The sequence below is a fragment of the Pleurodeles waltl genome, chromosome 2_2 (assembly GCF_031143425.1).
Source record: "Pleurodeles waltl isolate 20211129_DDA chromosome 2_2, aPleWal1.hap1.20221129, whole genome shotgun sequence".
NCBI lineage: Eukaryota > Metazoa > Chordata > Amphibia > Caudata > Salamandridae > Pleurodeles > Pleurodeles waltl.
The window spans coordinates 422,129,940-422,155,438 of record NC_090439.1 but is presented as its reverse complement, the minus strand read 5'-3'; the positions used below and the strand labels follow the sequence as shown (position 1 = coordinate 422,155,438).

The 25,499-nt window shown below is 41.3% G+C and overlaps 1 protein-coding gene across 2 annotated transcripts in view; it reads right to left on the bottom strand.

Moving 5' to 3' along the window:
• The window catches only part of LOC138282394 (cadherin-7-like), a 1,442,915-nt gene that overhangs the window by 1,181,873 nt on the left and 235,543 nt on the right, over window positions 1-25,499 (bottom strand). For both annotated transcript variants that reach the window (XM_069219909.1, XM_069219908.1), the window contains exon 3: window positions 3,745-4,039. In XM_069219909.1, coding sequence (XP_069076010.1) covers window positions 3,745-4,039 — 295 coding nt within the window. The remainder of the gene's footprint in view (window positions 1-3,744; window positions 4,040-25,499) is intronic.

Genomic DNA, 25,499 nt, shown 5'->3' with positions numbered 1-25,499 from the left:
CCACAGGTCCCTTAACGCCTGCCCTGACCCAGGCGTTAAAAAGAGGCGCAAATGCGGGGTTTTTTGCCCCGCCCACTCCCGGGCGTGATTTTTGCCCGGGAGTATAAATCCGACGCATTTGCGTCGCAGTCATTTTTTTAGACGGGAACGCCAACCTTGCATCTCATTAACGCAAGGTAGGCGTTCACGCAAAAAAATGACGCTCTTTCCTCATACTTTGGCGCTAGACGCGTCTAACGCCAAAGTATAAATATGGCGTTAGTTTTGCGCCAAATTTGCGTAAAAAAAAACGACGCAAGTTTGGCGCAAACGGAGTATAAATATGCCCGTAAGTTTTTCTCCAATCACATTTGTGAATGTACCTTTAAGCAGGACTAACATTTTGAACAGTATGAGAGCAGACACTTACCAAGTTATTTACAGTTACAACTATGGGCCAGATGTACAATGCATTTTTCTAGTCACAACCGTTTGCAACTAGAAAAAAGCTTTTTGGAATTTACAAAGCCCAAACTGCGATTCGGTAATTTGTTACTTAATCGCAGTTTGGGTTTTGAGATTTAGTATTAGGAAGGGGCGTGTCAAGGGTGTCCTTTCCTAATACCAAATCTAAATGGTGTGTATGATTGTTTTGTGACCACGAATGCGGTCGCAAAACAATCACAGTTAGGACCAATTTTAAATTGGTGGTAACCCATTCGCAAAAGGTTCCCCATTGCGAATCACAGACAGTGTCATTGACACTGTTGTACATCCGGTATAGTGACTCGCAAATTGCGAGTCGCTAAGACACACAGTTTGCGAGTCACAAAACCGGATCTTCGTACATGTTGCCCTCTATTACTTATGAATGATCAAAATAATGCGGGTTGACAAGTTTACCACATATATTGTATAGCTTCCAACTACTTCTCCTTTGCATCCGCTTGTTCATATTATTCTTCACTTGAAACACTTATCAGTATATTGAGTTTTCACAATACATTATTGTTCATTCGAACCAAGTACCAATGTATTGAGTTGTCATAAATCTTAGAATGAGTAGTGCTTTTGTCATTACTTTTTATTCTTACTTTACATGATTCATACATTACCATGGCTTCACAACATATAATTTACTGGCATTTGCAAACATAAATCACCATTGCTGTGGTAGTTAAATTCATGCCTGGTGGAAAAAGACTCTTTAGTGTCTACCTTCTTCCAGTCATTGCTACAGCTAAGAGCTCTCAGAATGATCAGAAATAAATCTTCAAATCATCACTTGCAGTAACTTAGTTTTAGTACAGAAGATGACAAGATCTAACACACACTACACCGAATGTTACTCTGCATGCACTTTTTTCCCTTTAAAACGTGTCTGGAAAAGATAATGTTTTTCTAATTAAAATACATCATGTGCATCATTCAATACAAAAGATCTAACCTCACGCTGAGAAAGCAATGGAAAACTCAATAAATACAGTCTTTTATAATGCTGCAATAACAGAAGATTTCTCTCTTGAGTCACATACAATAGCTTGAAAAGTCTTTCACAATGCTGCTATTCTGCAAGGTGTTACTAGTTGTCAATCAGGATTCAGTCAGAATTGATCATAAAATCATCCTGAAAGCCACAAAAGCACACGCTGCTACTACATGTCCCTCTTGAGACAGATACAAAGCTTGCTGTAGTACCCTTTTTCAGTATTATAAGCCCTTACTAGATATCCTATCAATGTCCACCACTGCTAACACAACCTCAGGAATCAAGAAAGCTACCAGTACAGCAGACTCCCTTGACTATCTCGTTTTGTTGAAAGAGGGGCTTAACAATGGGAAACAACCATCAGGGTGGGTGAGGCTCAACATATAAATCTCCATAATCATTCTTTGCTACGTTTATGATTCTTGCTTGTAAAATACAATGTGCTTACAGGCCTAGTAGCTCTAGCAAGTGTAGGCAAACTTTTGAGACAGTTATGTAGTAGAAATCTGTGGTCACTAGTGAAAAGAGGCAATGACTTAAAACGTTTCTGCTCTATGCTCTGGTGAAGATAAGCCAAATGTGAGTGCCACATGAACAGGCCACAGAAAAAGACTGATAGATACTCTTTTATGAATTATTTGAAAAACTTCAGGTTTGCAAAGCAGCTTACACTAGTAATAGACTAGACCTAAAAAATAACTGATGTCTGTCAAAAAAGTGTGTCCTTTTAGGAGCTCCAAACAGCTGAGCTTAAGAAGTATTTTGCTTAGTTGGTACCAAAGTGTCTCTCACATTGACCTTGTGGGGCTCAAAAATGCATAAAGAACACAAAGCAAGGCTAATTAACAAAGAATACACTTTTACTGATTCCTAATGCACTTGCAATAGACCTACCTCATTAACATTCCTGAGGTAGGTCTCAATTTGCGACCCATTGGGACTGGTAAAAATACAGGGATGATGGCTAGCTGGGGAATGCAGACCACCATGTCCATGTTTGGTTTTAAATAAAGCAACTTTTTTTTGTTCAAAGGATGTTTTTCAAAAAGAAAAATTAAACATTCAGTTTCATTTTTTAAGAGTAGGCACTGGTCCGTGGGACCACTGACTGCTGTTAAACATTTTTTTGCATGCATTCACAAAGGGGAGAGATCCCTTGGGGTTTGTAAAAGGGTTACCACCTCCTCTACGGAGTCGGTAAAATATAAATGTTTTGCAACCACATTCTAGTTTCAAAACATTCCTACATACCAGTGTGTTTCAGTATTAGGAAATGACGCCCTAAACATGCCCCTTCCTAATTTCGAATTGCAAAAGCAAATTGCGATTCCGTAATAAGTTACTGAGTCACATTTTGCCTTTGGTACATTGCAAAAAACATTTTTGTAGCAAACTGCCTGGAAAAGTGCTCTGTACATCTGGCCCATTATGAATAAGGTGCTACAACATTATAAAAATAAAGTGGTGTAATGATGCAGTGATTTGTATATCAGAAGTGACAAACCAAGCACAAAAACAAAACACTATGAATACTGCTCATATAGAGTACCCAGGATAAATAATGCTTTCAGTGTGTGCCATATGAGAAAAAAATGCCAGAAAAATAAATTTGGATTGTAGAAAAGTAAGTCAATTTTTCATCTTTTAGTAACATAATCTCTCAAGCAGAGCCTTCACCCAGTTGGAAGACTTAATGACATTTGAAAATAGCATGCTTTCATATAGACAAATTAATCAGTCTGAATATACATTTCCACGATTGCAGAGTGAAGCATATTCACAAGCCTATGTAAGCAAAATAGTGAGTGTGACAGGAGCAAATCCCAGTACTCAGTCAAAGAAAATCCATCTTCACTGATCATAAAAGGAACCAATTTTTTGACAGGCAGTAGATTGTGTAGGTCTCTCAGTTAAAGGATTGCCTAATTTCTTTCACTCTAAAAAGAACAGCATCATACAGTTCATATGCATCAAGAAGTTAGTAGAAAGTGAGTTTTAAATTTAGTTTTGTAATCATGTAAAAAAGCTATTCAGATCTGGGCTCACAATAAAGCATGAATGTGACTGTGAATTAATATATGTTAAACTATGAAAGCACTTGTATTAGCACTTGTATTCTGAAGTAATTGTAGAAACTACTCTTGTGTTACCTTTTGCAGATTCAACATCATTCTTCACACTCACTTTAACTGCCAAATAACAAACCAGGAAACTTTGAATATTTTCACTCAGCAATCCATATTGTTATTTATTGCAAATGGTTATTATTGACCTACCTTCAGCTGACATCTCAGGCACGCTGGCAATATACGGTCCCTGCAGAAACTGTGGTGCGTTGTCATTGATATCCTGCACTTTGATGATAAATTCAGATTCTGGCTCCATTGGAAGGTTAGTGTACCTGTTTATGGCTTGGGCTCTCAAGGTGTAGGATGCTTTTTCCTCCCGATCAAGCTTCTTGATAACATGAATATCCCCAGTTTGTTCATCAATGGTGAAGATTTCTCCAGCACCATCGCCTGACAAAATATACTTGTAAGATCCATCCTGTTTATCTGCATCAGATTTTAGCTGTTAGGGGCAAAATGTTTTTTTTTTTTAGTTTCCAGGAGAAATTCACAAAGAAATTCAGGAAAAAAATATTTAAAGAAGGAACTTTACACAAACAAAATGTCAAGGTCCAGAATGAATGCTGCAGTGCGAGTTGCATGTTTCTTTTTAAGAAATGTGTAAGTACATTGAATTTTGTAAAATCCTTAGGACAGGTTGCCTTCAAGATTTTGACAAACGTATCATTTGCATAAATATCTCCTCTTTCATTGTGATAAGGACCCAAGGTCACAAAAGATCTAAATTACATCGTAAGTTATGTTATACCTACCTCAGACCACAATTGATTAAATATAAATCATGTTTAGGGAAAGGAGAGAATAATTTACGGGTGCAAAGAGCAGTGCTATGATCTCAAACTGTTTTTTGAGATCTGATAGACGAAGCAATGAGGAAGAACTTTCGAGAAGCAATATATTGGACTTTACATTTTAAACATGTTCCTCAATAAGAAACTCTGACTGTATAATTGCTTTAGGAGTAACTGCTTTTGAAGATGTGACTCATGTCAGGATTCGTGCATCTAATTCACAAAGTTATTTGATATACAAAATTGCAGATAAATTAAAACAAGAACAAAATAAATGCTGTCACCATCCCACTCAGCACTGACATACTAATGTAGCCATAGGATTGTGTTACATTTTACAAATCAGGAGTCAAATTGCAATGCCTCGCCCCATTTATTCAAAATGTAATTAGGTTTAATGCAATGGTTGATTGCTTACTACCCAGTATGCTATTTTGCCTGGTCAAAGGGAATAATATTTACCTTACCAGTCTATGCTTTAACAGTTTTAAATAGTAATTTTATGGACAGGTTCTCAGATAATCACTCTGTAGCATCCTAAAAAGACTGTTTATAAACAAAAGGCACAATTCCTCTTCCTCAGAATGCTGGTATTCTAGCTTCGTGCCATTGCTTTATTTTACTCTGTCCAAACCATTGTCCAGAGTAAACAATATCAGAATCCTGACCATGAGGCTCTGGCTTTCCTGTATTTCTATTGCTGACAAATATTAATATGGGCTTTAAGATGGAACCACGCATACTTGAACAACGCATGCCTTAACAACGTGGTCGGAACCATGACAGCATCATTTCCATGCATGTCTTTTCCACGCATGTCTTTACAATGAATAGTATTGTAAAAGCATGCCTAGTAAAGGCATGTGTGCTAAGGCATGAGAAATGGCATGTGTGATTCTGTCATGCAACCCCCTGTATTTTCCTCGGGGCCAAAACTCCCCCCACCCCTAATCCCTAAATTACCCTAACCCTCCCCAACACCGCCCCTATAAATTAAAGTACCTTGGCCCCCCACCCGCCCTGAATCCCTGAAAAAAACGACCTGCCCTATAAAACTAACCTACTCTGACAGCCCCACCCACCTTGAGCCCTAAAACAAAAAACCTACCCACACCCCACCCCACTTCTAAAAAGTAAACTAACTTGAAAACACACCTACCCTGCACCCTAAACAAAACTTCCATCACACCCCACCCCTAAAAACTAAACTACCTGACACCCCCATCCGCTCCCAGCCCTAAAACCTTCTCCCTAATAAGTAAACTACCCCAAATAAGCCCTAAAAAAAAAACTATCCTGACCAGTCTAAGCTTAAAATAACAAAATACCCCGAACCCCCACCCCTGCTCCTAAAAACGAAAGTACTGTGACACCCCCACTCACCCTAAGCCCTAATACCTACCCACTGCTAAAAACGACCCCCAACCCTGCCACAACCCCACTTACCTCACTGTGTCCTCTCCTGATCCTTCCTCCTCTTCTCTCCGCCCTCCTCCTGCCCTTCTAAAACATTCCCCTACCCTTTTAAAAATAAACTACCCTGCTCCCCACCCTAAGCCCTAAATAAAAAATGCCCAAACTTCCCATCCCACCCCTAAAAAAATGAAATACCCAGACCCCCACCCTAATCCCTTAAAAAAATACCCAAACCCCCCACCCTGCCCCTTAAAACAAAATAGCCTGCCCCGACCCATCACCCACCCCAATCCCTTCATTCACCCCCTTCCCTGCCCCAGCGCCACTCATCTCACTGCATCCTCTTCATCCTCCCTCGAGCAACGCATGACTTTTTCTGTTCCATAACCACGCATATGCAGAGTTCAGCACATGTTCGGTTATGGCACAGAAAAAGCCATCCGTTGTTCAGGCAAGCATGGTTACGCTAGCGTGGGAAGCATCTGCGTCCTTAAGGACACGTTGTTAAGGATGTTTCCCATTAATATTCTACTGGTTGTGGGTACTTTTCTGGTGTTGGTTCCCCACCTCGCCCTCTGTGTTTCACTTCATAAATGTGAAGAACTCTTTTTTAAATAATTGTTCCTTTTTGAGGTGAGGAAAGGCAATCATGTTAGCCTCCTCGGACCACCCCTTAGACTTTTGTGGTCAAACTAATTTCACCAAACCTCACAAAGCTCCTAAATCTCCACCAACAACTACTAGGAACATTTTAATCACATCTGTGATCATGTGTGAACATTTCCATCACACTATGAAACTATTTTTCTTTTGGCCAAACAATTCTTTACAGTTTCAATTAAATCACTCAGTTTGTCAGAGGAGAATACACTGCTTTAACTTCTTTCTCATCCTGAACTCTGCCAGAACTTGTTGTGGCTGCAATGTATAAGAGGAATTTGTGTGCCTTTACACATTAGGATATTACTTGATTTCACCAGCATGGGTTCATCCCTTCCATTATCACAATTTAACATCTGGAGTTACATTCTTTATCAAATGTCTATGTACACTTCTTTACTCTTGTTTGATATTCAGTATAGATTGAGACAGAAATGTATGCAGTACTCATTTACTAAGAACCACTCATGCAAAAATATGGTTTACTGGTTGATAACTTTTGAATACGCTTTTCAGTTTTGTTAAAACGTTTCGATTCATAATGCTACAGACTTATCTGCAAATTGCTTAAGTCATTCATTCTGGATTTATTGTTTTGCTAACCTTTATAAGTTACCAACCAATCTCCCTACTTCCTGAGAAATATTAGATTATATGACTTTTGCATCAGGCCTACAGGTATTACACCTGGCCTACATCTATTTTACGTCAAAAGGTCGCCATTACTATACATAGGGACGTATTTCCCCATCTTGGAGTAACAGATAATGGGAGTAACATTAAATCCAGAGATGTGGGTGAAACATCTGGTCCAATATAAGTTGTAGCTAGTGTCCATTAACAAATGAGGATTAATGGTTAATTCAGCAATTGTAGGTACAAATCATCTATTAATTCCTAATTTTAGCCAGGGGTTTTAACTAGTGCTGCTTTCAACAGCCAAATAGTATGAGTGAAAGTTATAAAGTATTCAGTGTTCCTGTGGATGGATGGAGCAGGAGCTGCTTTTATCAGTCCCATCAGATTTAATTGGACACTCTTAGCAAAACCACAGTGTTGTCTATTAATCTTCCTTTAAATAAACGCTTGGCATGAATTAACTTATGAGATAAATAATGGGAGAAAACGTTGACTTTTTAGTTTCCCATGGCTTATTTTAATCATGTGACAGAAAGTTAATATTCTCATACGCTACAAAAACTATATTTAGGTAACTGTTGATCCAGATCAGAGTTATGAAGCCTCACTTCTAATTTCCTTTTTCACCATCTTTCTGTTGTTTTCAACAGTGGCAGGACTTCACATCAAAGCAAAGCATTTTTGAATTGATTAGCACTTAAATTATTCTGAGCTTCTGTTACCTTTCTTAAAAGCACAATTCATGCTGGTATAAACTGATTCCATGCTTTCAGAGGCTGGGCTGCCTCATGACTTTTGTTATTCAGCTTTTTTACTCTACATTCTTTTAAGCGTTTTTGGCAGTTTTTGACTACAGCCTCTCTAATCTCCCTCATTGTTGCTTCCTGGCAACAATTCTACACATGTTCTGGAGATATGTAGGCAGTTTTGTAATTTCTAAGTATACTGTGGATGACAGATGTGGCAATATATAAATATATATAAAATATGAGGATCGGCTCCTGGAGGAGTGATTGTGTTAATGAATGCATCTACTAATTTTAGATTAGACGCACTCTATCCAATACTGATTAAATCATTTCATTGTGTTTTTACCATATTTAAATTACATACAAGCATACTCTGTCTTAAGAGATTGCAATGCAAAATGATTATTCACGCAATTGTTTTTTTCCAATACAAAATCAAACATCATGTAAGCAATTCATAGAATAGAATGTCAGCACAATAGCTCACACCAGCCCAAGCCGTATGAGATAATAACTCTATGAAAGCCCTGGGTATTTGCTGGTGAATCCACCGCTTACCCAAGCCAAAAGTATTTGAGGTCCCACATGCAATACGTCTGCTGCCTTTTAGGTTGATGAGGGATATTCATGTATGTTTTAGTTTCTTGTGGTGTTAGTCTGGTACTGTTCAAAGACAGTAAAAGTTGATCCTTAAAGTTACTTTAGATAAAAAATTAATATTCATATATATATATATATATATATATATATATATATATATATATATATACAGCCAGTAGGTATATATTACCTGCCAGTAGGTAGTTATAGTTAGGACTTAGGGCCAGATGTATCAAACATTTGCATTTTGGTATGTATCAAATCCAATTTGCGATTCAGTAACTTGCTGAGATCTTACTGGCTGATAACAGAAGTGTTGTCAGCCATCTTGGGGCCAGGGTACAAACACCCTGATCCCTTAGCTCTGGTGGTGGGGTCCCAAAGGGAGCCCCCAGGGCTAAAAAGCATTTTTTTTATTTTATGAAAGGAGCCGTGGTGAAGCTGCTGATCCGCTCTAAAACATTTAAAAAAACAAGCACGGTTACTGTAAAGCCCCCGGGTGGGCCATGTCCCCGGGGCTCATGTATATCAAAGTGGGAGGGCCTCCTGCTCCACTCCTGTTGCCCTGGGGACATCCACCTGTCTGTGGCTTATTAGTTGTGTATGGGGGGCGTATGTTGCCACTGCCCTGGGGTCCTCAGGACCACCACCTCCCCAGGCCTTTGTTAATATGTGGGGGTCACCCAGTCCCCTCCCACTGTCCTGGGGACCACTAACTCCCTGGAGCATTTAGGTAATAGTAAGTGGGGGTATGTGGCCCCCTGCACCCTCGGGGCTACCACCCCCCAGGGAAAAATGACATTTATTTGTGGGGGCTGCATGCCCCCCCTGCTGCCCCAGGGGCCAACCCCTGGGGCAACACTGCATTTGGAGTTGGGGGGCCATGCATCCCCACCCAAGCCCCAGGGACCACCACCCCCCGGGCCAATCTTAAAAAAAGAAAAGGGGTCTCTATGGGGCCCCCATGCCCTGGGGACCATCACCTCCTGGGGCTATGCCTACATTGGAGGTGGCCCACATGGCCCCCCTCGAGAAACCTCTGATGGCCCTGGGGACACCACCCCACAGGGCCGGCTCCTGCTATGTCCTGGGGTGCCAACCCTCAGGACATAGCTGTTTGCTGTTGCTTGGCTGCAGCTTTGACAGCTGCAGCCAAGTCATAGCACACACTTCAGGTTTTGACAGCAGGAACTGTAAAGCAGGTTCTGCTGTCAAAATCTGAAGCTTTCATCTCTGTCCCCTGCGGGTGTGCAGGGGACAGAGTTGAAATGCTTCAGCAACCACAGAGTCGCTGCTTAATGCAGCTCCTTGGTTGTTGAAGCAATGGGAACAAGTGGGTGGCCTTGAGGCATCCCCAGTGGTCCCAGATAGCCCGTAATGGGAGAGTGTTTTGAAATGTAATTGAAAAAAATAATACATATAGGGACCATGCGGGAGCCCTAGAGGTCTCCACAATAGTCCCAGATAGCCCTTAAAGGAAGAACAAACCAGGGCTCAAAAATAAAAAATAAAACATTGTTCAGCATAAGAGTCAAGGATCTTCACACTGAACACTGAGGGTTTGAGTCCAGCTGGACTCGTTTACCTTTTTTTTTTTTTATATAAATGTTTAAATAAAAAATAAAAGGTGATTTTATTTTTTCAAAATAAAAAAAATACCTTTTCATTTTAATTAAACAAAAATAAGTCATTCTAAGTATACCGTACATCAAGGCCTAAAAAGGTCACTGTCTCCCTCTCACTCTCTCTCTCTCTCTCTCTCTCTCTCTCTCTATTTCAATCTCTTTCTGCCACTCACAAACCCACTCAGACACTCATGCCCCCTCACGTAGACCCATTGAGACCATCTTGCAACCATGACAACTCCAGTCAGACACTCACAGACCCACACACACACTGACACACCTACTAAAACACAGATGTACGCACTCTCACACCCAGACAGGCATTCTGACAGCCAATCTACCACCTATTCTCACACCCAGAAAGGGCAGCAGCCATCTCCCGCTGTGCACGACCAAAAGCCTGTGCACAGCATGGGGTTGGGTGGTTAGCTGGTGTTGCTCGCAGTGTCTGACTGCATGCCAGGTCTTGTGGGCAACCTGCCCTGTACATGGGTGAAGGCCGTGCACAATGCAAAGTTGTTTGCTTATTGGGGATTGGCCTTAGGACCTGGCCGGAAGCCAGGCACTGTAACCAACCACATCTGACGAATCCAGCCGAAGTGTCAGTTCTTCTAAATGAGGCCAAATGTTTCAGCGATTTCTGGAAACCAGTTAAATATAAAGAGACATAATTAACTCTGTAGTATTTTATACAGTAGTATAGTAGTATAGTATATAGTATATCCCGTACATACACTAGTCAATAGCCAATAACAATCAATAACATTAGTAATCCATAGGAGTCAGTACTTGTCACACACCATGACCTCGCGGTCATGAATAAGCACACCTTTAGGTGAAAGGTTGAATATTTATTTCTCTATACTAACAATGTTAATGTTAGGTAACTCAATCTCAAAATCAAATGGTAAACATACAAAAACAACACTGGCTGACCAAAGTGGTGAAAGAATTGCAATCTAATCAAAGCTTGAGCAACTACACATTCTAAGGTTACAGAACAAATTAATAGCAAGAATACACGTTAACTACCAAAGGGCAGTTTTTGTAAAGATACTCACAAGGGATACTGTTTATGTTTTTTGAAAAATCCCGAGTGGTGATGATTAGTCTTGTTGTTTGAGATTACGGTTTCCACTGTTGGCATTGAAATCAATCTATCACATTGCATAGATATGGGAGATGGAAAGTATTGAAAATAATTCATGTACATTTATTATGTCTATTTTGGATATTGTTTGTTATAGAAAGTCCTGAGGAAGTCGAGGAGTATTCCCCAGATAAAACACGTGTTGACTGGAACTGAAGCAAATTTTGACTGAAATTGGAGCATCTTCGGATTGGAATTGATTAAGAGAAATAAAGCACAACTCAAGTTAAATATTGGACTTTGATTAATAGAAGGACTTGTGTATACTTTTGCCATACTACTTGTTATTGACTCTAAAATTGCGACGAGTGCTTGGTATATTTAATTAATAGCAAGAATAACTGTGCAATACATGTATTACATACATTTGGATTCAGCAAAGACATCAAATGTTATTACATATTGCCAGCTTTATCAGTGAGAACCTAAAATAACACCAGATTAGCATTAGCATGTTTGGACAATACTATTTAATCACATGAACTTGGAAAAACATCAGTTGGCACCTGGAAACAAAAGCAAATAGACATGGCAAACAGAAGCATACTCCATATACCTCTACTCAGTTTGGTTGAGCAAGCTGTGACAGTCTTCATCCTCAGGACATCATTTCGGTCAGCCAGACATCAGGATTCAGCATCAGAGTTCAGAAAAAGCAAAGTCTCTTTAAGCAATAAAGTTAAGCATATCTCTTCTCAAGAAAATCAAATAATGGCCTTTCGACAAGATAGAAAGTGGACAAATTGTGTATTCTTCTCAGTGCAGTCTGACTAAGTTAAATTTCCTAAAACTCCCTCCCATGTCCCTATTGGTTCAAAAATTGCATGTTTGTGTTCAGTCCAATGAAACAAAATATTCAAATCTACAATTCTACTAGTACATTGTTCGCATGTCGCTGATTGGCTTCTCGTCTCTTCCGTTCTCATCATTGCGCTCATCAGATAACAATAATGTTACAACTTATACTCCAGTCAGTTGTTGATTGCCTTCTCATCAGAAAGTCAGTCTCACACACATTACATTAAAAATTCTTTCTCTAGCAAATACATCATCTTCTAGCAAGCAGTTTCTCATGAAAAAGACTTTTAGCTACAAGCACTTGGTCAGCACAGTGGAAACAATTTAATTCTTTAAGCATCCATTTTATAAAACGTCTAAGAAATGCAGCTAGATATGAGGCCATGCAACTAGGCCAGGACCTCCCTAAGTTAAGACCAGCAATTAATAAAGCTAATACATAACCCTTAATATGACATGTTACTACATAAATCAAACATAAGCTCAACATTTCATATTAATAAACCATTAATAAGTATACTTCATGAGCACTGTGGCCACTCTGGTGGGTGCACCTTTAAATGCGTGCATTATTTTTCTTTAAGTTAATACATTTTCTACACAAATCCAACCCTCAAAACACATGAATATTCATTAAAAAAATTCATTAATAAATCAGAGTTAACAATCCCTCCTCTGATGACTTAGGGGCATATTTATACTCTGTTTGCGCCGGAATTGCGTATTTTTTTTTTACGCAAATCCGACGCAAAACTAACTCCATATTTATACTTTGGCGTTAGACCCGTCTAGCGCCAAAGATCTTGGAGTTTGCGTCATTTTTTTGCGTGGACACCTTCCTTGCGTTAATGATATGCAAGGTAGGCGTTCCCGTCTAAAAAATGACTCTGAGGCATGTGCGCCGTATTTACACTCCCGGGCAAAAATGACGCCCGGGAGTGGGCGGGTCAAAAAAAATGACGTCCAGGCGCTTTAGCGTCATTTTTTAACGCCTGGTCAGGGCAGGCGTTAAGGGACCTGTGGGCTCGGAAGGAGCCCAGAGGTGCCCTCCCATGCCCCCAGGGACACCCCCTGCCACCCCTGCCCACCCCAGGAGGACGCCCATGGATGGAGGGACCCATTCCAGGGAACTGAAGGTAAGTTCAGGTAAGTATATATATATTTTTTTTTGGTGGCATAGGGGGGCCTGATTTGTGCCCCCCTACATGCCACTATGCCCAAATTTTCTCTTTTCTTTTCTTCCCTCCTCTAATTATTTTTTATTTTCTTCAACCTGATCATCCTATACAATGTACATATTCCCCATGCTCCAATTAAGCAAACCACAGTACTCTATATTCCTTGTATTATTTTCAATACTATCTCTTTCCCAATGTTGCTGAGCCAATTTCCCCCTGAAGCAAATCATTTGCCAACTTTCTCCCAAACACCTTGTTCTTTCAACTCTTTCAAATCAGCACTCTCATTAGTCAGATTAGTAAGTAAGCTTCTAATTTCTTTACTATTATGAGGAATAAATGAGCAGCAACACCTAGAATTAAGCATCTTGCAAACTGCGCCATTCTTTGCTAAAAGAATGTCTAACACAAGGCAGTTCTGAAGAGTCATAGCTCTTTCAGCAGCTAATTCCGTATCTATCAGAAGTATGACTCCTGAAAAATTTGTCAGCATGTTATCCACAATAGAAGACAGCTTTCGAATCTTTATTGAATTCAGGACAACTCCTACTGAAGGTATCATTGCTCCAAATATATCTCCCACTATACCAGAAGGACACTTCTCCGTTGTCTAATGTGATGTGACTCAGTCACTTTCAGAAATGTCTTTAAGTCGTCAATTTGGAAAATCTTTGGCAAAACTATCCCCAAATAACATGTGCAATACCATCCTCTTGGAAGAAGGTAATAAACAATAAGGCCCGTATTTATACTTTTTGACGCTAAACTGCGCTAACGCAGTTTAGCGTCAAAAATGTTTGCGCCGGCTAACGCCATTCTGAAGCACCATGCGGGCGCCGTATTTATTGAATGGCGTTAGCCGGCGCAAGCAGACCGGCGCTGCCTGGTGTGCGTGGAAAAAAACCACGTACACCAGGCAGCGCCGGCGTAGGGAAAAATGGCGTTAGGGCGTCTTAAAAATGGTGCAAGTCAGGTTGACGCAAAAAAATCGCCTCCACCCGATTTGCGCCATTTTTAACGACGCCCAGACGATATTTACATGACTCCTGTCTTAGTAAAGACAGGAGTCATGCCCCCTTGCCCAATGGCCATGCCCAGGGGACTTCTGTCCCCTGGGCATGGTCATTGGGCATTGTGGCATGTAGGGGGGCACAAATCAGGCCCCCCTATGCCAAAAAAAATATATATAAAAAAAAAAAAATTATACTTACCTGAACTTACCTGAATGTCCCTGGGGTGGGTCCCTCCATCCTTGGGTGTCCTCCTGGGGTGGGCAAGGGTGGCAGGGGGGGTCCCTGGGGGCATGGGAGGGCAGCTGTGGGCTCATTTTGAGCCCACAGGTCCCTTAACGCCTGCCCTGACCCAGGCGTTAAGCGCAAATGCGGGGTTTTTTGCCCCGCCCACTCCCGGGCGTGATTTTTGCCCGGGAGTATAAATACGACGCATTTGCGTCGCAGTCATTTTTTTGGACGGGAACGCCTACCTTGCATCTCATTAACGCAAGGAAGGCGTTCACGCAAAAAAATGACGCTCTTTACTCATACTTTGGCGCTAGACGCGTCTAACGCCAAAGTATAAATGTGGCGTTAGTTTTGCGCCGAATTTGCGTAGAAAAAAACGACGCAAATTTGGCGCAAACGGAGTATAAATATGCCCCTAAGTTCTCTGATATAATATACGCCAGGAATCGCTGGATCCTGTCCATTCAACATAAATATCCATTTACTCTGAAACATAAGCACATCTACATTCACTTGTCCACAAACAAAGTGTCAGCGCGGGATTTGGGCCTATATACACAAGTTTAGTTTAGTTTTGAGGATTTATAGAGCGCATGGCTACCCGAAGGCCTCCCAACACTGAGGAAGAACACTAGGTAAGAGGAACATACCTAAACAGGGAACAATACAGTTTTAAATTTTCTAGGAAAAGGAGATTCAGACAAGTCATGACGAAGTTACAAGGGGAGGGAGTACCAGATCTTAGCTGTTCTACAGACAAAGGATCTACCACCCCATCTAACTTTCTTAGCACGAAAGGAGTTAATTAAAAAAGCTGAAGAAGATCTGTGTATTCTCTGGGGGTATAGGGAGTGATCATTCGTCTGAGGAAGACCGGACCCTTGTTTCAAAGGGCTCAGTGAATAAAACACATAGCAATAATGTGTTGTTCAGTCAGAAGCCAAAGGAGGGAAGCCAAGGCAGGAGTGGCAGATGAATGTGTGCGCCTGTGAGTGTGCGAGCAGCAGCGTTCTGCACCACCTGAAGTCTCTTTAGAACATGTGAAGGAGAGCTCAGGAGCAGTACGTTCCCTAAATCGAGACATGAAAGTATCAGAGCCTGAGTGAGAACTTTTTTGGCTGAAAATGGAAGTAATTTAAAGATTTTCCTAAGGGTTCTTAGAAAACAGAAACAGGTAGCTGCCAGTTTCTTAGAATGGCATTCCATTGTAAGGTGCAGGTTTAGCCAAATCCCAAGCTTTTTAAGGAATCTTTAGGCGGAGGTCGATCCTTAGGCAAGTTCACTGCTAAGGATGGGGACCTAAGTAAGGAAGGATTCCCGAAGATCATAACTTCTGTTTTCCCATCGTTGAGCTTAAGCTTGCTCTCTATCATCCATCTAGAGATATCTGAGAGACAGGAAGATAAGATAGCCTGTTCTTGGGTATTCTTAGCAGAGAAGGAGTAGACCAACTGAGTATCATACGCATAAGATACTAGAGATAGTCCATGTTGTTCAATAATTCTTGACAGGGGGGACATATAAATGTTAAAAAGAGTAGGGCTCAGAGAGGAGCCCTGCGGCACCCCACAACTGAGTGGCAGAGGTTTAGAAAAAAAAAGATCAATCAAGGACTTGAAAGGTCCTGTCCTTTAGGAAGTCAGAGAGCCACTGAAATGGGGCCCCTAAAAAACCCATCCGAGAGATTCTCTGAAGGAGAATATCATGATCTACAGTATCAAATTCAGCACTCAGATCCAAACGGATAATTGTTGCATAGCCACCTGAATCCAAGCATTGACAGGTGTCCTCTGTAACTGCCAACAGGGCAGATTCTGTGCCATGCAAAGGTCTAAAACCCATCTGAGTGTGATGTAGAAGATTGTAATCCTCGAGAAAGCCTGAAATGTGTTTGTTAACATGTTTTTCAATAATTTTAGATTTTATTGGCAGAAAGGCAATTGGTCTATAATTGCTCAATGACATAGGATCAAGCCTAGGCTTTTCTAATAAAGGTTTGATGAAGGCATGTTTCCAGTTCTGTGGAAGCTGACCAGAGGTGAGTGAATTATTGAGAATCCTAGTTAGAACAGGCACAATAACGTCCACGCCGAGGATTAATATAGACGGTGGGGCCGGATCAAGGGGAGAGCCTGATTTTATAGTGCGTAGGAGATCAAGAACTAGGGGCCAGATGTATCAAAGGGTTTTACCCATTCTGTGTCTATGGGAAAATGCATTGGTACATATGGCCCTAGGTTCTCAGTCAGAGGACGAAATGTAATGAAAGTGGCATTGGAAGGGTCTTGAAATGCCGTAGTGGCTTCTTGTGTGGAGAGGTGGGAGAAGCCTCGTTGAATATCAATAACTTTTTCATGAAAGAAAGCTGACAAATTGTTGCTGTGCTCTGATGGTGCTTGAATTGGGCCGCAAAGAGAAGGGTCTTGAGTTAATTCTTTAAAAATTATAAAGATTTCTTTAGGAGATTTGGAGAATTGTTCTATTCTGGCAGCATAGAACAGTCCTTGCATGGTTTTAATTTCCTCATGATAGTCTCTAATTGCTGCTCTATATTCACATTTAGAGTCATCGTCATAGGTTCTTCTCCATTTCCTTTCTAACTGTTTACATATATTTTTATGTTGCTGTATCCTAGGAAAAAACCAAGAGGACTTCTTGGTACGTGCAATGTTATGGATGGTCTTAGCCGGAAGTACATTGTTCAGGGAGTTGGAAATCCATTCATTAAATGTTGACGCCAAGCAAGTCTCTTTAGTGGTGGAGAACGGACGATGAAGTTCTAAAATGGCTATCCAGTTTTTGTGACTTAACTTAGACCAGGGGCGATGGGTGGTAGTGCTAGATGAGGTCTGTGGGTGTGCAGGGGTAGGAGGGAGTGAAAGAGAAATTAGATAGTGATCAGTCCAAACCAGAGGGAGAAGAGGCAAAACCAAAAGGTTTGACAAATTACTAAACACAAAGCTTTCCTACGTGTTGCACATCTAAAGCTAATTTCCCTTCGGTTTTATTGCACTAAAATCATAATCATTCTTGTAAGTCCATGTCTCTAAACAATTTTCTAACTTTTCCTTCAATGCCTGTCTCTTGTCATCTGTATGATCTAAGAAGCTCTTCTCTAAAGGTGTAAGCAAGTATGTCAAGTTGTTACGGTGTGTATAAGCTGTGCCAAAAGTTAATGTAGGCTCAAAGAAACCTCTCACTAATACTATGTCCTTGTCCTTAGCTACTCTATTCAGATATCTTGTTAGTAACAGGCTACAATTTATCCCATAAGTAAGAGGCAAACTATGATAAGTAACTCCTTCTTCACTGATGAAAGAGTCTGCGGACACACAAAGCAATTCTTCGCATCCATCATCTCAACATACTCCCTCAATAAGCAATAGAAGACATTAGAAGAAATTTCCCCTTGTGCATTACCTACGTGCAGATACTTCTCATCTAACCTAAACGTCTCTATCGCTGTTAGTGCAGTAGTTGTCTCTAAAGCTGAAGTATGGTTGGCTTTACTCTTGTCAAGAACAGTCATACCCATAATCAATATCACACACACAATTGTCAAACCAATACTCATGTATTTACAGCACCTGTTTTTCTTACCCTGCTGACTAATTTTACTCATGATCTATAAAGAATCAGAAAGTAGAAGAGAATATTTTAAAAACTATGCAGCAAAAATCAAAAACAAAACTCTTCAATCTTCTTTCAGCAATTATTTACAGCTCTCAGTCTCACTTTCAAGATCCTTTATCAAAAATCGACTTAGCAGCTTGTCAAATCAGGTTTCAAAAATCAAATCAGGTTATCAAAAGTCTATTCCGGTTACTTTCAGCAGTCTCTTTTTCTTTGTACTTTTCTTACATTTGTCTCAACAGTTAAGTTCATTAGCTTCCGTCAAGTGCCAAAATATTGACCTGAAATATCTCGATTAAAACAGAAAGACAAAATCTCTTTCTGCTATTCACACGTAGTTGCATTCACCCATTCCCCACCTGCGTACCTTCGACTTGCTATTCTCTTTCTTTTCAACTTTCAATCGCCATTCAATTCTCCTTCACTCAGATCCTCTTGCCTTGTCGTATCTACTTCTTCCTCGATTGTTGTCACAACAAGTGCTTCTTTTTTCTTTGCTTGTGTTTCTGGCCACTTATCTCTTTTCAGTGGGCCTTTTGTCAAGGTTTTTTTTTACCTTGAAACTTCTTCGTGCTCTGCAGGATTTTCTCTTGACGGACCTGCAACTGGTTTAGGAGGATTCAGATCACATTGACTTTGATCCGCCTCAACTCCTTCCCCCTCGGGGTCTGGCAGTTGCTCTAATTGTCTCTCAAAATCGTCTACTTTTGGGAGAGCCCTTTTCTGACTAGACACTCCTACTGCCTCAATTGAGACTGGCTCACTGTCAACGTCCTGGAGGTCTTCTCCTTCATCACTCACAGGAGTGACTGAACCGTTCTCAACGTTCTCAGTTACAGACTCAGTTCCTCCTTCTTATCCTTCTGGCTCTGAGGCGTGTCTTGTTGTAGTTGTTGGTACTCTCAACAACTCATCTTCATTGTCCAAAGGACATGCCAATTTCTTTGTGTGGCTTGTGTGGACCCAGTTCGGAACTCCAGCGCACATCACAGCTGTGGTACTAACCAGAACTACCTGGAATGGGCCTTTCCACCAAGGCCCAGACACGTTTTCCTCACGTGTTTCCAAACCACAACCCAGTCAACGGATCTCAGTTTGCGTCCTGGGTCATGGATCAGTGGCAGTGTGGTGGCTTCTAACTGCTGAGAGAAAGAGTGAACCCCATCAGCCAGACCGTTGCAGTAGTCCAACACCATTTCATCTATAATGCTTACAAGCGCATTTGCAGGAACCGTTGGCAACCTCATTGCTCTGCCCATTAGGATTTTGTGCAGTGGCAATCCTGTTTTCTTGTCAGGTGTGTTTCTCATTGTCATCAGAAATAAAGGCAGTGTGTCAGGCAGTTTCAGATTCGTGAAGGCACACATTTTCGCCACTCTTGATTTCAAATTACCATTCATCTGTTTCACTATTCTTTAGGCTTCAGAGCGAGAACTACAATGCAACTTCCGCACAATGTTCAATGCTGCAGATAGCAATGTATTTACTTCATTGTTGAAGTGGCTTCCCATATCTGATTCTAAAGGGATCGGAATCGCAAAACATGATATCAGTTCCCTAAGCAGTAATTTCGAACTGTGAGACTGTCATTTCTTCGTGTAGGTTCTGCTTCAATCCATTGACTAAAGATGCAGACAATCACAAACACGTATCTCAAACCTAGACACACAGGCATCTCAATAAAATCTATTTGCATTCCGCTGAATGGACCTCCTGTACTTCCAATGTGGCTCCAAGTAATCACTGTCCCTTTTCCCGCGTTCATTTGCTGCCAAATGACACAACAATGGCACTCTGCTTTAGCAACTTGTCAAAACCTTGGGTTAAACCAATTATGCTTGAACAGGCAAATCATTGCATCCCTCCGAACAAGTGCTTAACCATGATAATACCTAGCCTTTTGAGACAATAGACTATTTGGCAAAACCAATTGACCCTCTTCAGAGACCTACAATTCATCTTGTCGCTGTACACATTTCATTTTGCTCAATGATTGTTTTTTCTCCCTGTCAAAATCATTCTGCAATGTTTTCAGTTCTTCCAATGTATCTATTACATGCAATGCAAAACTTCTTCAGGTAGCAGTTCCCACTTATCTCTGAACGATATACAGTTCAGTGTGCAAAACCTTGCGACTTGATCTGCATATCCATTTCCCATTAACACAAAATATTGTGATTTTGGATGTGAACTGCATTTCACCACGGCAATCATTTCTGACTTTTGGATAGCATACAACAATTCTTTAATTCTCTTACCATTTATCACTGGTGAGCGACAAGAGGTCATGAAACCTCTCTGTGACCACATCTGGCCAAAATCATGGACTATTCCAAATCAATACTGGCTATCTGTATAGATGGTAACTTTAAGCTGAGCAGAAACATGGCACGCTATAGTAAGGGCTACCAGTTCCGATACTTGTGCAGAATTCACTCCTCAAAGCCAGGACGCTTCCAGTATACAAGTAATTGTGCAAACAGCATACCCTGCTCTCAGTATTCCTGTATTGTCTCTTAGACAGGAACCATCAACAAAGATAATTTGGTCATTTTCTTCCAATCGGGTGTCTCTAATATCAGGTCTCGGTTTTGTGCACAGATCAGTTACTTCAACACAATCATGCTCAATGTTTTCCAACTTCTCAATTTCAACATTTTTATTTGAAAGTAAGGTTGCCATGTTTAGCAATGTACATCTCTTCAAAGATACATTTGGTGACCCCAAAATACTCGTCTCATAATGGGTCAGTCTGCCACCTGTTAGATACTGGGTTTTCATCTTTGTAAGTGGGATCTCAATGGCGTGCGGGACCATGATATTTAATGAGTGTCCCATCACAATGCCTTCACATTGTGTGAGGTTCGGTTCAACCGCTGCAACTGCACGCAGACAGCCTGGTAAAGCTGCTGCAACCGGGTCCAAAGTAGCTGAAAAATATGCTACTGGACGATTTACACCTCCATGGACCTGCATCTAGATAGACAAGGAGCATCACGCTCATGACAAAATAATGTGAAAGACTTCGTGTAGTCAGGCATACCGAAAGCCAGAGCTTTGCAGAGACTCTTACTCAATTCAGAAAGCTCTTTCATGCAAGTTTGGTCCAACACTAGAGGATCAGTGAATTCTTTATGAGTCAGCTTCTGAAGGGCTTGGAAATGACTGACAAATTGGGAATCCATCGGTGACAGTAGCCTACTATTCCTAGAAAGATCCTGACATCTCTCTGTGCGGCTGGGGGACTCACCTGAAATTTTGTTGTGACCCTTTCTCTGGATATTTTCCTTGATCCCTTCTCAATCTGGTGACCCAAGTATTTCACTTCCTTCTGACAGTATTGCAATTTAAGTGGAGACACTTTATGACCCTTCTTTCTCAAATGGTTCAGTACGGCAATTGTGTCATACTTGCACTAGTCCCTCGTTTTGAATGCAATTAGTAAGTCATCAATTTACTGTACCACGGTCGATTGGAAAGGCAACTCCAACAACTCCAAATTATTTTTCTAGATCTGATTGAATATGGAAGGTGACTCTGAAAAACCCCTGAGGAATTCGGTCCCAACAGTAAACTCGGCCTAAAACTTTGAAACAAAAGAGAAATTAGCTGTCCTCATGAAGAGGCACAGAAAAGAAGGCTTGAGGCAAGTCTATGACAGTGAACCGCTCAGCATCACATCGAATCTGGAAAATTATCACAGCTAGATTTGGCACTATGGGGCAACATTTGATCACAGTGTCATTTATTTCTCTCAGATCCTGGACAATTTGAACTTTCCCACAGGGCTTTTTCAATCCCACTATTGGTGAATTACATGGGCTGCTCAAAATTTCTTTTAAGACCCCTTAGTTTACAAACTCTGCAATTATTAGGGCAGCCTTGATAAGGATATCCTGTGGCATGTGATACTGGGGAATCTGAGGACAAATTGCCTTGGGTTTTACAACAACTTTAACTGGCTCAACACCCTTTATCAAACCAATCTCTTTCCCTGTCAAGTCCCACAATTTCTCCTTAATAGGTCCCTGTAAATCAGGATGAAGTTCCTTCACTGTGAACACTGGAAAGAAATTAATCAAGAGGCACTCCTTAATTATTGTCTCACATTCGATCTCTGGAGCTGTGTCATCCTCATTATCACTATTTGTCTGTATTTCGATTCCATCATTTGAGCAAGTAATCGAGCACCTGGTTTTGCACAGCAAGTCCCTTCTCAGTAGGGATATTGGACTTGAATCAGATTACGAATTTGTGCAGTCCTTGAATGTTGCCACTTTTAACCTAAACTGGTTCTGTAATTGGGTTGGTCAAATATTGATTCACTACTTCTACAATCTGGGCTGTCTTTCCTGAAAGGTGCAAATTCGGAACTTCTGCAATTCTCACTGTAGAGCGCGGATCTCCTGTGTCAACCAGAAATGAAACTCTGTGACCCATGACTTTTCCCTTCACATAGGGACCTTTCTGATCTACTTCTAAGGAAGCTGCAAGCACACGTTCCTCCTCATCCAAACTCCCGCCCACCCAATCATTGTTTATTCCATTCTCACTGTGTAACAGGAATTGGTGTACTGTGTTATTACTTTGGTTGAACCTCTGACTTGTGACCTGTTTAGGAAGCATTACCTGCTACTTTTCCATTGGGTCTTGAGGTATTTGAATTTGCTCTCTAGGTACAATTGGAACCTGCTGTTGCATTGGCTGCAACTGTGTCATTTGTACACATGGCATTTGCACCTGCTGCATGGGTTGAAAATTTTGCAATTGATTCACATTATGATAAAAATTCAGATTACGACCTATCATTTTCAGTCCTCTCAAGTTTTCAAACAAATTGATGTCACTTTTTGCTTAATGACTCCTTCCTGCACCATCATCGGACATTCCTGCTTCTAATATCCAACCGCTCCTCAAGCGTGACAAGGCAACAATCTCTTCATTCCCTGCACATCATTCTGAACCACTACAGTACCCAAATCGGGACTACAGTTTACATTACCTTTGTGGCCTCTACCTCTCATATGATTCAGAAAATCCACATTTCCCTGCTGCTGCTATGGAAAATTTCCCTAGATCCCTGTTTGTGCTGCTTTCATCTGCATCACCAACTCTTAATCATCTGGATAATTTCAGGTCTTAATCCTTCCACAAATCTAAACACAAAATGAATCATGTCTTTCAGTTCAATTGTCTCTGTACCACTGAAATGCTTGAACGCCTGCAACAATCTCTCATAATATGCATGTGTCGACTCCTTGGCTTCCTGAGCTGTCCTGTAAGAAATGGGATCTTTGGTTGGCAGTCAGGTTACCCCCTGTCCAAGCAAGGACCCTGATTCTAGTCAGGGTAAGTCACACACAATCCAAATTATCCTGTGTCCACCCTCTGGTAGCTTGGCACTGAACAGTCAGGCTTAACTTAGAAGGCAATGTGTAAAGTATTTGTGCAATAAATCATGCAATAACACAGTATAACACCACAAAAATACACCACACAGTTTAGAAAAATATATAATATTTATCTGGTAAGATGCAGGTCAAAACGTTTAAGAAGCAATAAGTATATATTGAAATATCACTGTAAAAATGATGTAAAGTGTCTTTAGCCTCTTAAAAGCAGCAAATGTCTCTTGCAAGCACAAAGTACCTGGTTTGCATTCAAAATCTCCAGAAGGAACTGCAGAGCAGGAGATGCATGGAAAACAGGGAGGTGTGCATTGGTTTCTCGGGCCACACACGGTGATGCGTCATTCAGTTTTCACACAGGGAAGGCTTTGCGTCTATTTCCGGTGCTCGGTCTTTGATCCTCTTCAGGTTTTGTCATTTTCGGACATCCCGGGGACGATGCGTTGAAATCCGATGCTGATAGGATGAAGTCACAGGGGCTGCATCGATCCGGTGGGCGTTGCGTGGAAATTTCTAGCTCACGGCAGGTGCTGCGTCGATTCCTCTCAGGGTGTTGGGCTGCGTCTTTCCAGCTCGGCTGTGCGTCGATCCAGTGGGCCGTGTGTCGAATTTCCGGTCACTACGCTGGCGCTGCGTCTATCTTCTCCTTGCAAAGTTGGGTTGCGTCATTCCCATTCTGCATGCAGTGAATATTTCACTGCGATGCAGGCTGTGCATAATTTTCTGCTGGATGTGCATCGATTTCCGCCACACAGGGAGTTCTTCTTGCAGGAATGAAGTCTTTTTGGTCCTGAGACTTCAGGGAACAGGAGACGAGCTCTATCCAAGCCCTTGGAGAGCACTTCTCAGCAAAGCCAGAGCGCAGCAATGCAGCAGGACAACAGCAAGGCATCAGTCCTTCTCAGAAAGCAGTCAGGTGAGTCCTTTGGGCAGCCAAGCAGTTCTTCTTGACAGGTTGCGTGTTCTGGTACAGGGTTTCTTCTCCAGAAAGTGTCTGAGTTGTTAGGGGGAGAGGCCCTGTTTAAATACCCAAATGTGCCTTTAAAGTGAGGGAGACTTCAAAGAGTGGCTTAGAAGTGCACAAGGTCGCCTTTCAGTTCAATCCTGTCTGTAGGGTTCCAGTAGGGTGTGTGGCAGTCCTTTGTGTGAGGGAGGCTACTGTCCTTTTTTATGAGTCAGGCCCTCTATACTCCCAGCCCAGGAAGACCCACTCAATATGCAGATGTATGCAAGTGAGGCTGAGCATCCTGTGTTTGGGGTTTGTCTGAGTAACTGCACAAGGGAGCTGTCAACTGAACCTAACCAGACGTGGATTGTAAGGCACAGAAAGATGCAAGTGCAGAGAAATGCTCACTTTCTAAAAGTGGCATTTCTAAAATAGTAATATTAAATCCAACTTAACCAGTCAGCAGGATTTTGTATTATCATTCTGGCCATACTGAATATGACCTTCCTAATTCTTTCAGATCAGCAGCTAACACTCAAACAGTATATAAGGGTAGCCCTAATGTAAGCCTATGAAAGGAGCAGGCCTCATAGCAGTGCAAAAAGGAATTTAGGAGTTTTACACTACCAGGACATGTAAACTATACAGGTAAATGTCCTGCCTTTTATCTCCATAGCACCCTACCCTATGGCTTACCTAGTGCCTACCTTTGGGGTGACTTATATGTAAAAGAAGGGGAGTTTTAGGCTTGGCAAGTACTTTTAAAAGCCAAGTCGAATTGGCAGTGAAACTGCACACCTAGGCCTCACAAAGGCAGGCCTGAGAGATGGTTAAGGGGCTACTTAAGTGGGGTAGTATTTATTTAATTTACAGGCCCTGGGCACATATAGTGCACTTTACTAGGGACTTATAAGTAAATTAAATAATCCAATTGGGTATGATGCAATGTCATCATGTTTAAAGGGAGAGAGCATATGCACCTTAGCACTGGTTAGCAGTGGTAAAGTGTGCACAGTCCTAAAACCAGCAAAAACAGTGTCCAAAAAGTGGAGCGAGGCAGGCAAAAAG